Raw genomic sequence first — 13,416 nt, forward strand, 5'->3', positions numbered from 1 at the left:
GTCTGGGCTCCCACTGGCCTGTTTCTCAGTGCTAGGGAGAGACTACTTTTCACATGTGCTGGTTTGGTTTCCTCCATCTTTGATTTCTCCTCGATAAGAGCCCTGCTCTGTGCAGCTCTCTGCTTCCAGCTGGAACTGACCTCCTGGCGCACCCGAGGCCGTTTCCGGTGGAGATGAATGCACACTGGGGTATGCAGCAGGTCTTCCCCAACCCCATCTTCTCTGTCAGGGGCTTTGATCTCATTCTCATCAAAACCTCTTAAAGGAGCCAATGCTTTTTAAAAATAACACTAAACATTTCGTTAAACCAATGGCTTCTCCCTACAATGCAATGTCTGGATTTGTGTCACATGACCAGGAAATTTAAGTTGCATTAATATTTTACGGGAGACTGTCTTAAGGTCAAGTTAATCTGAGGAATAAAACGGAACTTCTCCTTCTCTTCCCACTGACTGCAAATGCTGTAAGGGCTCTCCCCACAGGCAACCCGCAAAGGGAGCTGTCCCCAGGACAGGTGCTGTAGCTCCTGGATGCTGAGAGGCGCAGGAGGAGGAAAGAACACTTACAGAGCACCTACTGTGCACCAGTCATTACGCTGTGTGTTTTACAGGAAAGAACCAAGTAACAAGTCCACAACAACCCCAGCAGATAGGTCTTCCCATGCCCATTGACAGGTGGGGAAACAAGCTCAGAAAGGCGACCTCAATCAGGGGAGTCACAGAGGTGGGGAGCAGCAGAACTGAGAGCCTGTGTCCGTATGTCCCCAGCTGTTTGCTGCAGGGACCGTTCTCCTTGCTGCACTGCTTCTCAGTGTCCTGTCAACAGCCCTGCGAGACAGGGCTTACCTTGTCTCCCACTACAGAATGAGCAAGAAATGAGATCCTGATACACAGATGTGCCCCACACGGCCCCGTGCTCCTGACTCCCAGCTGGGGCACAAACGTCCCCAGAAAAGCAGCCTTTTCTTACTGTCATGGGTTGGCGACTAGCCTCTGTGTCATTCCCTCTTCTCTCCCTTTTTGCTCTCTGCGCACCTTGCTGTTGTGTCTTTCTGATTCTATCTCTGTCTGTATCTATGTGTGCATATCTTCCTTCCTCTGTCTCTCTTAAACACACACACACACACACACACTCAGGAATACCTCGATCCAGCAGCCGGAGCAAGCGGAGATACCAGAGATACCACTGGTCCCAGAAGCGGTCCGTCATCCCACCCTGAACTCATCCTTCACAACCAGTCCCCTCAGCAGAGCCTCTTTCCACTAACGCTGACAGAGGAGGCCGGAATTTCTTGACGTGGGGCTCGCACGCAGCCTGTTCTAAGCAAATGCCTGCCTGCAAAGACAACCACCAATCCACCCACACAGAGGCTGGCTGTGCCGGGAGCCCGTTTCACAGCAACAAGGAACAAGAGCAGAATGCCGCCGCCTGTGCAGATGAGCCTGCATGGGCCCAAGGGGAGGTCAGCGGCGGGGAGGGGAGGCAGGGAGGGCTTTCAAGAGGTTAGGCTAGAGGTGGTCTTAGGAAGGAATCCACCTTAGGAAGGAATCCAGTCAAGGTCAAGTCTTGAATTTAATTCCAGGATCTCCTGCTGTCCTGCCTTCCCCCTGCCTCCCACGCCAGAGACCAGTGATTCCCCTAATAGGATGGGGGGGAGGGGAGTAAGGGGCCAGGAGCTCAGCCATCCTGGACTCCGAAGCCAGCCCAGAAGACCCAGAGCCTCTCTGTCTTGCTCTGCAGAAACCACAGGCACTCCCTGCCTAAGACTGCTAGACCCACGTGACCAGAAACAGGCCACAGACCCTTTCTCCCCCTGTCCCTTCACGGATCGATCCTCCGTTACAGTGGAGACGGCATAGGCCCTGGAGCCGCACAGTCACGGCTCACATCCTGCTACCGCTAAATAGTTGCCGGGCTTCGATCGAGTTACTTCAACCCCCTAAGCCCCAGCTTCCTCCTCTCTGGACTGGGGAGAACAGCCCTGGCCTCACAGAGCCATGGTGAGGCTCTAAGGAAAGGAAGAATTGAGCTTTCTGGAAGTGCTCTCAGTAAATAGGAGCACTCAAGTGTCTGTTCCCCCTTCCCCTCCACCCTTCTGCCCTCTTGCCAAATCCTAGTTCTCACGCATCCATACATCCCATCGTTTCCTACCTCCATGCCTTTGCTCCTGCTCTTCCTTCTAGTGGCATATCCTCTCCCACTCAGTCGTTCTGCTGTTTGTTCGATTTGCATATTAGCCTCTATTATATAGGACTAGAGATCTGGTGCAAGAAATTTGTGCATGGGGGGTGGGTGTATGTGTCCCTCAGCCCAGCCTGTACCCTCTCCAATCTGAGACCCCTCGAGGGCTATCCAACTGTCCGTTTAGGCCCAATTTATCTCACAATCCAGGACTGCTAGCTCCCAACTGCTTGCCTGCCTGATTGCCCCTAACTGCTTCTGCCTGCCAGCCTGATCACCCCTAACCACTCCCCTGCCAATCTGACCAATGCCTAACTGCTCCCCTGCTGGCTCAATTGAGCCTAACTGCCCTCCCCTTGCCAGACTGGTCACCCTTAATTACCTTCCCCTGCAGGTCTGGTTGCCCCCAACTGCCCTCCCCTGCAGGTCTGATGCCCCCAACTGCCCTCCCCTGCTGGCCTGGTCCCCCCCAACTGCCCTCCCCTGCAGGCCTGGTCACACCTAACTGTTCTCCCCAGCTAGCCTGATCCCTGCAACTGTTCTCCCCTGCCAGCCTGGTCCCTTCCAACTGTTCTCCTCTACTGGCCTGGTTCCCCCTAACTGACCTCCCCTGCAGGCCTGGTAGCCCCCAACTGCCCTTCCCTGCTGGCCATCTTGTGTTCACATGGGGTCGGCGATCTTGTGTGTTGGAGTGATGGTCAATTTGCATATTAGATAGGATAGCCTTAACTGGACAAGCCTCCAGTTAAGAGAAAACCCATGTTCCAAGAGGTTAAATGACTTGCTTATGGTCAAATGCCTGGTGTGGGTGGCTGGGCTGAGAAAGAAGTATGTGCCATCTGCCTCCTCCCAAAGAGAGCTCCCGGGGCCCCGAGTTGTCCTCTGAGGAACTGAGACGTCTTTCACAGAGTGACAGAAGCCCCACCACGGGGCAGGGTCTCCAGAGCAGTGCGGACATGCCATGGACACAGGCTGAGGACGAAGCCTGCATGTGGTCACTTACTAACAGCCTGTCATGTTTTCCTCTGACCCTGACTTGTGGCTACCCTGAGGGAGAGCATTTCCAAATAAGGATGCCTTTCCTGCCGAAACCGGTTTGGCTCAGTGGATTGAACATTGGCCTGTGGACTGAGAGATCCAGGATTTGATTCCAGTCAAGGGCATGTACTTTGGTTGTGGGCACATCCCCAGGGAGAGGGGGATGCAGAAGGCAGCTGGTCAGTGTTCCTCTCTCATCAATGTTTCTAGCTCTCTATCCCTCTCCCTTCCTTTCTGTTAAAAAAAAAAAAAAAAAAAAAAAAAAAAAAAAAAAATCAATAAAATATATATTTAAAAAAGAATGCCTTTTCTAACACAACTTGGGGGAAACCTGATATGGGAGGGGCATGGATCCCACCAGGCAGGAGACAGAGACAGGATAGCCTGTGGGAAGGATGCCTGACTGTGGGACAGAAAGCCCCAGTGGCTGTGGACACTGTGAACGACGGTGCTCTGACTGTGCTCAGACTACTCTCCCACAGCCCACTCTTGGGCCCTGGAAAGAGAAGCTATTCCCTTCCTTCTGGTAATCAAGGGCAAAATACCCCCCACAGCCTCAATGCCAAAGACAGAAAGAGAATAAAGATGTTAAAGAGCAGTATTGGTGCAAGCACTTCCCTCACAAACTGTGAACCTAAGAACTTAAATTAAGCATACCCGTTGGGTCAGGCCCAGGATGAATGCATGAATTTTACTGAAGATTGGCTTCACCCCACCACACTGGGCTCCTGGGAGCTCCCCAGCCCACCACTGCTCTCCCCATCTCCCACAGAGCCTCAGACGCCTTACTTTAAAGACAGCCCCTCTAGCCGAAACCGGTTTGGCTCAGTGGTAGAGCGTCGGTCTGCGGACTGAAAGGTCCCAGGTTCGATTCCGGTTAAGGGCATGTACATTGGTTGCGGGCACATCCCCAGTAGGGAGTGTGCAAGAGGCAGCTGGTCGATGTTTCTCTCTCATCGACGTTTCTAGCTCTCTATCCCTCTCCCTTTCTCTCTGTAAGAAAAATCAATAAAATAAATAAAATAAAGACAGCCCCTCTAGAAGTTGAATAAAATGTTCCAAGGGACTGTAGGCATTGCGATGTAGTTGCAGTACAATTAGAAAGGGTGGGATATTGGCCAGGAAAGCGCTTTATTGATTGTTGTTGTTTGTCTTAAACAATGCTTCTGCAGTGGTTCCTTCCTTCATAGCAAGACCACTGGCATGGTTCCTCCTGCCCACCCAGCTGGCTACAGGGACATGTTCTCCAGGAACAAGCAGCGTCTCCAGGCCAGCGGCAGCCCGCCCATTCCGTCCATCCTGCCCATCTGGATGGTCACCGGCTACTCCATGTCACGACATAGATGTGCTCCCTTTCCTTGGCTGTTCCTTCCTCTTGGCACTGTTCTTCCTCCCTCTCTCTACCCACCCCAACGTGGAAACGCTGTGTTCCTGATCAGATAAAGGCAGCACGCGTGTATGGAGCAGAAGGCAGGCAGCATGGAGGAAGGAGAGAACCAATCACATTCCAGATATTTCCCCTGCATCTCCTCGGACAACAATGACCACTGCTCCTGCAGCAGCGCTGGCCGGCTCCTCCAACACAGGGAGCTACTGAACGAGAAAAGGCCACCCAGAAGGCAGCATAGCTGCTGGCAGCGGCATGCCAGATAAAGACTGCCTGCCAAGATGATGTCCCCCCACAACCCCACCCAAGGAATTGGGACCCACAGGCTGCCATTTTGCCCTGCAAGCTGTGCTTCAGGTGCACCATGAAGCAACACTCCAGCAGACACCATCCTCAGCCACCTCCCACACCCACTTCTGTCCCCTTGGCAATTAGTGCCCAGGTGGCGAAGTGAAGACTGTGGCAACACATTCAGAGCCACACTATCCATGGGATGCGATGGGCACCTGCCAGCCTCTCCTGTGAAAGCCCGGTGTCCCCAGGTAAACAGGCTCCCGAGGTCCACACCTGAGGACAGCACCTAAGGCAAGTATCACCTAACACACTGAAATCCAAGCCCACCTCTCCCAAGAGGCCTCTTCCATGCTAACCTCATTCATTCTCTATCTCAGAGGTTCTCAAAGTTTAATGGACAGCAGAATCACCTCAGAGGGTCAGTTACCCATGCAGATCACTAGGCCTCACTCCCAGGCCTGCATTTTTAACAAACTCCCCAGACGATTCCGAAACAGTGATCTCTATCTACCTGCTTCTGTCCCTGCTCCCTTTTGTTAAGCATGGCACTGACGAACATCATTTAGCTATTCTGGTTGACTTCCAGAGTGTACCCATTTCACCCACACACCCTCAGAGTCCAGGAAGGAAGAGGATTCTCAGTCCTGACTCAGACTAGGGTCTCCTAAATAGGAAAGGGAGGTCCCGCCTCCCCTACAGGGCCAGCAGAGGACTCCTCAGGGAGGGGCTGAGAAGCTGCCAGCCCGGAGGCTGAGAAGTCAGTCTCATCTCTCCACAGGCTCCAGAAAGTGATCATTCCACCGTGCCTCGCTGCACATCTGTACAATGGCTTTAAATGTCACCACAAATACCAGGTCAGGCAGCAGGATGGAAAGGTGGACGCTAATTAGCCTGCCTTGCCCTGGCTTTTGTGTCACCTTCCTTCGTCCTCACCTCCAACCTCTGCTGAGATCTTTAACTCTCCGTTGGCCAAGGGAGCCCCAGGCCACGAAGACTACACAACTGATCAATGATTCTCTCTCATCATTGATGTTTCTATCTCTTTCTCCCTTTCCCTTCCTCTCTGAAATCAATAAAAGTGTATCTAAAAAATAATAACCAACAAACGATTGCATGAATAGGTGAAACAACAAATTGATGTTTCTCTCTCTTAAACACATACACACACATTAAATAAAAAATTTCTTTAAAAAGCCCACTGTACCATCAATGAAATACTATATTTTGGTTAGCATATATTTAGAACTAACCATTTTTTCTATGTTCTGTTGAGGTTCCTTCCATCTTTGGAAAATGTCTAATTTGTGTGTGTTACATAGGGCAACCCAATATGACTCACCTGAGTGCCCAGATTCCTCTCACCCACACAGGCTGTACATAGCCAATCTAAATTCTCTCTTCCTTGGCTCTTACTTTCAAAAAATGAAGAATCAGCCACAATGATCACTTTACTTGGCAATAAGTAAATTCTGCGTATGGTTCTTAAAAACAACTGACTCCCATAAATTCTATAAATAATCCTAATATATAAAAACCCTGGGTCATAATGACCAGTAACCACCGAGGAACCAGAAGCCATGGCAGCCTAGCACTGACCACTTCCACTGCAGGTGTGGTGCCCCAGGACTGACTGCTGAGGGGGCTGCAAATCAGGGCCAGAGAGAGGCCTGAAGAGAGAAGCAGGAACTGATCCATTTCCTCTAAGGTAGCTTTTGATCAGCCCTTGCCTCTCTCTTCCTCTCCCAGTCTGGCCAGCAGCTGCTCCTCCATTTCTCTCCAAACCTCCACCAGGGCTGTTTATCAGCCATGCCTTTCTGATCAGGCCCCATTGATAGGCCCAGAGACGCTGACTGGCATAGGAATCGACCAATCAGAACCAAATGTGGGTGCTGTGAAGAACCAATTGCTGCCTAGGAGGCAGAGCTTTTGACATTGATTGACATATGAACCAACCAATCAGAACCAAATGTGGGTACTGTGAAGAACCGTCGTCTGCCTAGGAGGTGGAGCTTCTGACCCCGACTGGCATAGACACTGACCAATCAAAACAAATCTGGGTGCTGTGGAGAGCAAGTGGCTGCCTAGGAGGTGGAGCTTTTAATGCTGACTGGTATAGAAACCGACCAATCAGAATCATATCTGGGTGCTGTGGAGAGCCAATGGATGCCTAGGATGTGGAGCTTTTGACAGGGACTGGCACAGAAACTGATCAATCAGAACCAAATTGGCCAGCAGAGGAGGGCAGTTGAAGGCAAGATCAGGCTGGCAGGGGAGGGCTGTTGGTGGCAATCAGGCTGGCATGGGAGGGCAGTTAGGGGTCATCAGGTTTGGCAGGCAGAGGCAGTTGGGGCAATCAAGCAGGCAGGCAGGCAGGTGAGCAGTCAGGAGCCAGCAGTCCCAGATTGTGAGAGGGATGTCTGACTGCTGGTTTAGGCCTGATTCCACCTAAACCAGCAGTTGGACATCCCCCAAGGAGTCCCCAATTGGAGAGGGTGCAGGCTGGGCTGAGAGAACCCCCCTCCATGCATGAATTTCATGCACTGGGCCTCTAGTCTCTTTATACTGTTAAGCTGAAGTCTTCTGGCTGTTGGGGAAGGGTTTGAGCTTTGGAATCAGGTCATCTTGGTTCAAATCCCAAATCTTTTCCTAGCTAGCTGAATGACTTTAGACAAACCACTTAACTTCCTTACATCTCAGTTTCTTCATCTTTTGGGTAAAGATAAAGCTGACCTTAAACCTGAACCTGAACAATGCTCATAAGAAAAAAACAAAATAACGTATATAAAATAGTAAGCACTGTACCTAATACATAACAAGTACTTAATAAAATTAGTGCATTCTCCTACAATAGAAAACAAGCTCATAACAGGTCTCAATTCATTGACCCTAAGTATACAGCCAAACCAATAAACAGCATCAGCTCTGCCACTGAGAGAAGCTCTAAGCCAAGAGGCCCTTAGGAACAAATCATGACTACAACTCCCCCAACTTCTCTCCGACTTCAGCCTGGGGCAGAGTCCCAAATCTTACTTGCCCTACTGCCCAACTCAGCTGGCTCCCTCCCTCTACCCTTCACAGGCTGGAAAGTTCCAAGAGAGACTCAGTTAGGAGAAATCCTTTGACTCTGTGCACATGAACCATGTAGATGACCCTTAGCACTGAGGAGATGAGAAACTCCAATGATTTGGCTGCCCTAAAAGTCCATCAATTCTGGCCTCACGGCATATATCAATACACAGGAGAGCTTAAAGATATCCATGTAAAACAATGAACTATAAAACTTCAAAAATAAAAACTTTTTAGTCTTAGGGTGGGAAGGTTTTCTTAAGCAAGACACAAAGTTTGACATGTTGGCTTGTATATGCATCTTTTCCCCCTCTGGGGGGATATACAAATCATCTATGGAGAACAGATGCTGGACAACAGCAGTGAAAGTAATACATTTCACAGTATATCTTCATACAGCTTTTGAATTTTGACCTTTGGATTATATTACCTAACTTTTTATTGATTTTTACTTTTTCCTTATATTTTTTTTATTGTTGACAGCATTATAAACGTCCCCTATTTTCTCCTCTTTTGTCCCCCTCCACCCAGCCCCTGCCCACACCAGCCTTGGCTATCGAATCTAATAAAGAGGGAATATGCAAATTGACCATCACACACTACAAACATGGCAGCACCCACAGCAGAGGGGAGGGTCCATAACAAAGATGGCTGTGCCCACGGAGGTGGGGTTTCCATAACACAAGGTGTCTACACCCACAGCGGAGGCTGAATTTCCATACCAAGCCTTAATAAGCAATCAGCAGGGACCTGATGCTGCACCCCCCACTCAGTGGGGCTTGACAGGGGATCTCAGGCCGAACCCTCCACCCCAGTGCCAGGCCGCATCCCCAGCCCAGCAGGTCTTGGCAGGGCCCACCTGGGGTGCAAAATGGCAAATGGGGGGGGGGGGGGCAGCTGGTGGCAGGGCCAGCTGCCAGCAGCCAGGGAAGATTGCCCTGATCTCAGGCCAGGTCTAGGGACCAAACCTGTAAACCTGTGTAAGAATTTTATGCATTGGGCCTCTAGTGTGTGTGTGTATATATAGTATTCCATCATTTGGGTATACCATAGAGCCAATCAATGACTCTCTCTCATCATTGATGTTTCTCTCTCTCTCTCCTTTCCTCTCTGAAATCAATTGTGTGTGTGTGTGTGGGGGGGTGTCTGTGTGTGTGTGTGTGTTTACACACACACACACACACACACACACACACACACACATATATATATATTCTTTGGTTAATCTGTTCCAGCCCCTCCCATCCCCACTCCTCTGAGATCTGTTCATCTGTTCTGTGCATCCATGCCTCTGCACCAATTTTGTTTGTCGGTTTATTTTGTTCATTAGATTTCACATATAAGTGAGATTAGGTGATATTTATCTTTCTCTGACTGGCTTATTCACTTAGCATAATAATCTCTAGGTCCATCCATGCTGTCACAAAGGATAAGAGTTCCTTCTTTTTTATGGCTGCAGAGTATTCCACTGTGTAAATGTACCACAGCTTTTTTTATCCACTCATCTACTGATAGGTACTTGGACTGTTTCCCGATCTTGGCTATTGTAAATAATGCTGCTATGAACCTAGGGGTGCATATATTCTTTCTGATTGGTGTTTTGGGATTCCTAGGATATACTCCTAGAAGTGGGATTGCTGGATCAAAGGGAAGTTCCATTTTTTATTTTTTTTAGAAAACTCCATACTCTTTTCTATAGTGGCTGCACCAATCTGCATTCCTACCGCAGTGAACTATGGTTCCCTTTTCTCCACATCATCACCAGCACTTGTTTATTGATTTATTGATGGTAGTCATTCTGATAGGTGTAAGGTGATACATCATTGTAGTTTTAATGTACATCTCTCTCCCATCCAAGTACTAACCACGCCCGACCCTGCTTAGCTTCCGAGATTAGATGAGATCGGGTGCGTTCAGGGTGGTATGGCTGTAGACTAATGTGCATCTCTCTGATGACTAGTAACATTGAGCATTTTTTCATGTCTATTGGCCATCTGTGTGGACTCCTTGGAAAAGTGTCTATTCAAGTCTTTTGCCAGTTTTTTTTATTGGACTGTTTGTCTTCCTTTTGTTGAGTTGTATGAGTTCTTTATATATTTTGGAGATTAACCCCTTATCAGATATATCATTGGTTAATATGTTCTTCCATACAGTGGATTCCCCTTTCATTTTGATGATGGTTCCTTTGGCTGTGAAGAAGCTTTTTAATTTGATGTAGTCCCATTTGTTTACTTTCTCCTTTTTTTCTTTTGCCGTAGGAGGTGTATCGGCCTGCTATGTGAGATGTCTGAGACTTTACTGCCTATGTTTTCTTCTAGGATTTTTATGGTTTCATGACTTATATTTAAGTCCTTTACCCATTTTGAATTTATTCTTGTGTATGGTGTAATTTGATAGTCAGACTTTCTAACAGGAAGTAAATATGTGTGATCCAACTGCTGGCTTTGACAAGAGCTATCTTTTCCAATTCATTAAATGTACAGCTCCAGCACCGGCCAGTTTGACTGAGTGGACAGAGCATCAAGGGCACATGCCCAGGTTGCAGGCTCAATCCCCAGTAGGGGGTATGCAGGAGGCAGCTGATCAATGATTCTCTCATCATTGATGTTTCTCTCTCTCTCTCACCTTCTCCTTTCCTCTCTGAAATCAATTGTGTGTGTGTGTGTGTGTGTGTGTGTGTGTGTGTGTGTATTTAAGTGTACACCTCCAAGATTTTGAAGAAAATATTATTTAAGGCCTGTATACAATACATGCTAGAAAATATATTACTTGCAACCATTTAAACTTAAAGTAAAATAAATGTTAAATTTCAACATAAATGTGTGAGGAGGTATATAGTTTTCAATATTGTTTTAGGGCACATATAAGCAAAAAAGTCTGAAGCCCACTGAACTATGTTTGGTATATCCAAATGACAGAATACTATACAGATGTTAAAAAAGAATAAGGCAGCTTTCTGTAAATTGATATGATTTAAAAAATATTCAAGATATATTGTTGGGTTGAAGATGCAAGACACTGAGCAGCTTTTGATAAGAAAGGGGTAAAATAAATATGGATTCAGACTTGCTTATATTTGCAAAAAACGAACACTGGAAAGGCTCACAATAAACTAACCCTGATGTTACCTGTTGGGCAGGGGCCTGGATAGACAGAATTTCTGTCTCATAAACACTTTTTATGTTGTATTAATTTCTGATAAAATGTGAATGCATATAATTGTGCGATTTTAAATCTTTGCAGAAAAAATAAAGTTGCAAAACCATGAACATATCAAAGATAATCTAGCAGTCAAATACTTGCCAAGAAGCAACAATACACCACACAAAGGTTTAGTATCTCTATTTTACAAAGAGCTTCTAAAAAATTTTAAGATAAAATTAAGCAAACCTGTATAAAAAAAGTCAAGAATATGAATAGGCAATGATAGCAGAGGACATACAAATGGCTGGTAAAAATAAAAACCTCTACTAATTAACAGGGAAATGCAAATTAAAGCAATAACAGCACACCGCATTTTACCTGTCAGATTGGGGGAGAAAAATATAGAATCTGGCAGGAAAGCAAACTAATATAACATTTTTAGAAATCAATTTGGTAGAATGTACCATTTCTAAGTGCATAGCTTCAACCCAGCAATTCTACTTCTAAGACTCTCACCTATTGCACTTATACACATATTTCAGTGTATTTTATAATTGCAAAAACTGGAGACAATGTTAAGTGTCCAGCAATGAGACTAGTAAGGTAAATTATGAGAGTTATAATATAATGTATGTTATACTTTAAAACCACTTAAAAAGACCAGCAGTGTTATATGTAGTGACATGAAAGGATGTCCATGATACATTGTTAGGTAGGAGAAAATAATTTGTATGATCCCACTTTTTTGTGTGAAAATACAAATAGAGCCATACACATTATGTGTATGTATGTCAATGTGCATAGAAAAGGAATTCTGGCAGGATCTGTACCAAACCGTTAACAGTGTGTCTCCCTGGAGGTCAGGGGAAGGTTATCAGAGAGTTGTAGTTTATAAAATTTTATGTTATACTCCTTTTTACCAGAAGCAGTCATTGTTTTGGTGATCTTCAAAGCACTTGTGTATTCAAGCTGACTGAAGTAGCAGCTCAGACCTTCTCTGACAAATGGGTGCTCCCTCTGGGCTAGGACAGCAAGTTCCCCCTTGTCCTCCCACTCAGAGGATCTGGAATGTGAGATGGTCTCCACCCGTCACAATATCCAACTCCCATGTCTTAGGCACCTGCTCACTGGCCAGCAGTTGCAGCTCGTCCCCCCACTTTGCTCTAGCAGTGTTTCCCAAACTTTTGACATATGTGTACCCTTTCTATAATTTTCGTAATGCTGAGTATCCCTCGTACTCATGAGAACGTAGAATTAGGCGCAGCTAAACTCGGTGCAGTGCATATCCCCACCAAACTCCGGTGCAACGCGTACCCCCATCAAATCCTTCCCGTACCCCTGGGGGTACCCATACCACACTTTGGGAAACACTGCTCTACAGCAACAACAACCATCAAATGGGTGCTCCGTGAATTTAAAGGCCATTCAGTAAAACCCAGTTCTTCTCAGACCATTCATTCCCTTATGGGCCATTAGACATCTCAGGGACTTTGGTGAGAGACAGCAACTATGTTTCATCTCAAATTCCAATTCAAACCAAGGGGAAGTGATTGTCCGGAGCTTCGTGTTAAACAGTTACTATCTTTCCCTTTGCATGAATACATATCTTTGAGAGGAAAGGGGTGGGGGCAGATTTTGAGGCCACAGGCAGGGCAGATGGGAGGAGAGCGGCACCGTCAATTCAAGCGCCTGCCAAGACACAGCAGGAAGCGCCGAGACACAGGCTGTGAAGTCTGCCATCTCTGCCCTTGTACTGGGGCTCTGACTCACTGACACTGAAACTTTCAAATCCACCCCCTCCCCTGACTCTGTTGTACTTTGGTTAGAGGAAGCGGAAGGTAGGGAGAGGTGGCTGAGGCTGAAGGGCGGTGACAGCTCCCTGTGACTGTGTCCTTACAAGTTATGTCTGTTAGAAGACAAGATGAAGATGTGGAGAGTCTGAGGAAGGGGAAGGAGCCCCCCCAACAGGTGGAGAAGGGGCCTCAAGCAGCTGCAGTGCAGGCCCTGAGCCTGGCTTCCATCTGTCAGGTCTTCCTGAGTTCCTTATCCCAAGGAGTCAGCAATCATGCACATGTAAGAACATGCCTTTCACAGTTTTGAAATGCTCAAGTGCCCTGTTAATTGAGAGTTCACTAGTCTTCTCTATCCCCGCAACCAAAAACAGAAAGGGGGATGGCAGGGGGAGAAACACAAAAACCTTGAAGCTAAAAAAATCTCAGCACTTCACGTGTTGTAACTAAAAACACTCGATAAACAAAGCCAGTCCTTGGGCTCCCTTGGGGAGTAATTGTCTAAGAATGCTTCTT

General features: G+C 47.2%; 1 protein-coding gene across 27 annotated transcripts in view; it reads right to left on the bottom strand.

Moving 5' to 3' along the window:
- The window catches only part of KALRN (kalirin RhoGEF kinase), a 650,068-nt gene that overhangs the window by 579,413 nt on the left and 57,239 nt on the right, over nt 1-13,416 (bottom strand). For 7 of the 27 annotated variants that reach the window (XM_084871487.1, XM_084871484.1, XM_084871465.1 and 4 more), the window contains exon 1: nt 1,143-1,238. The exons of the other annotated variants lie outside the window; for them this stretch is intronic. In XM_084871487.1, the coding sequence (XP_084727613.1) occupies nt 1,143-1,209 (67 nt within the window). In that variant the 5' untranslated portion in view covers nt 1,210-1,238. Of the gene's footprint in view, nt 1-1,142; nt 1,239-13,416 lie in introns of those variants that run through there. 27 annotated transcript variants of the gene reach the window in all.

Source organism: Pipistrellus hanaki (assembly GCF_964339955.1).
Source record: "Pipistrellus hanaki genome assembly, chromosome: 2".
In the NCBI taxonomy this organism is placed as follows: Eukaryota; Metazoa; Chordata; class Mammalia; order Chiroptera; family Vespertilionidae; genus Pipistrellus; species Pipistrellus hanaki.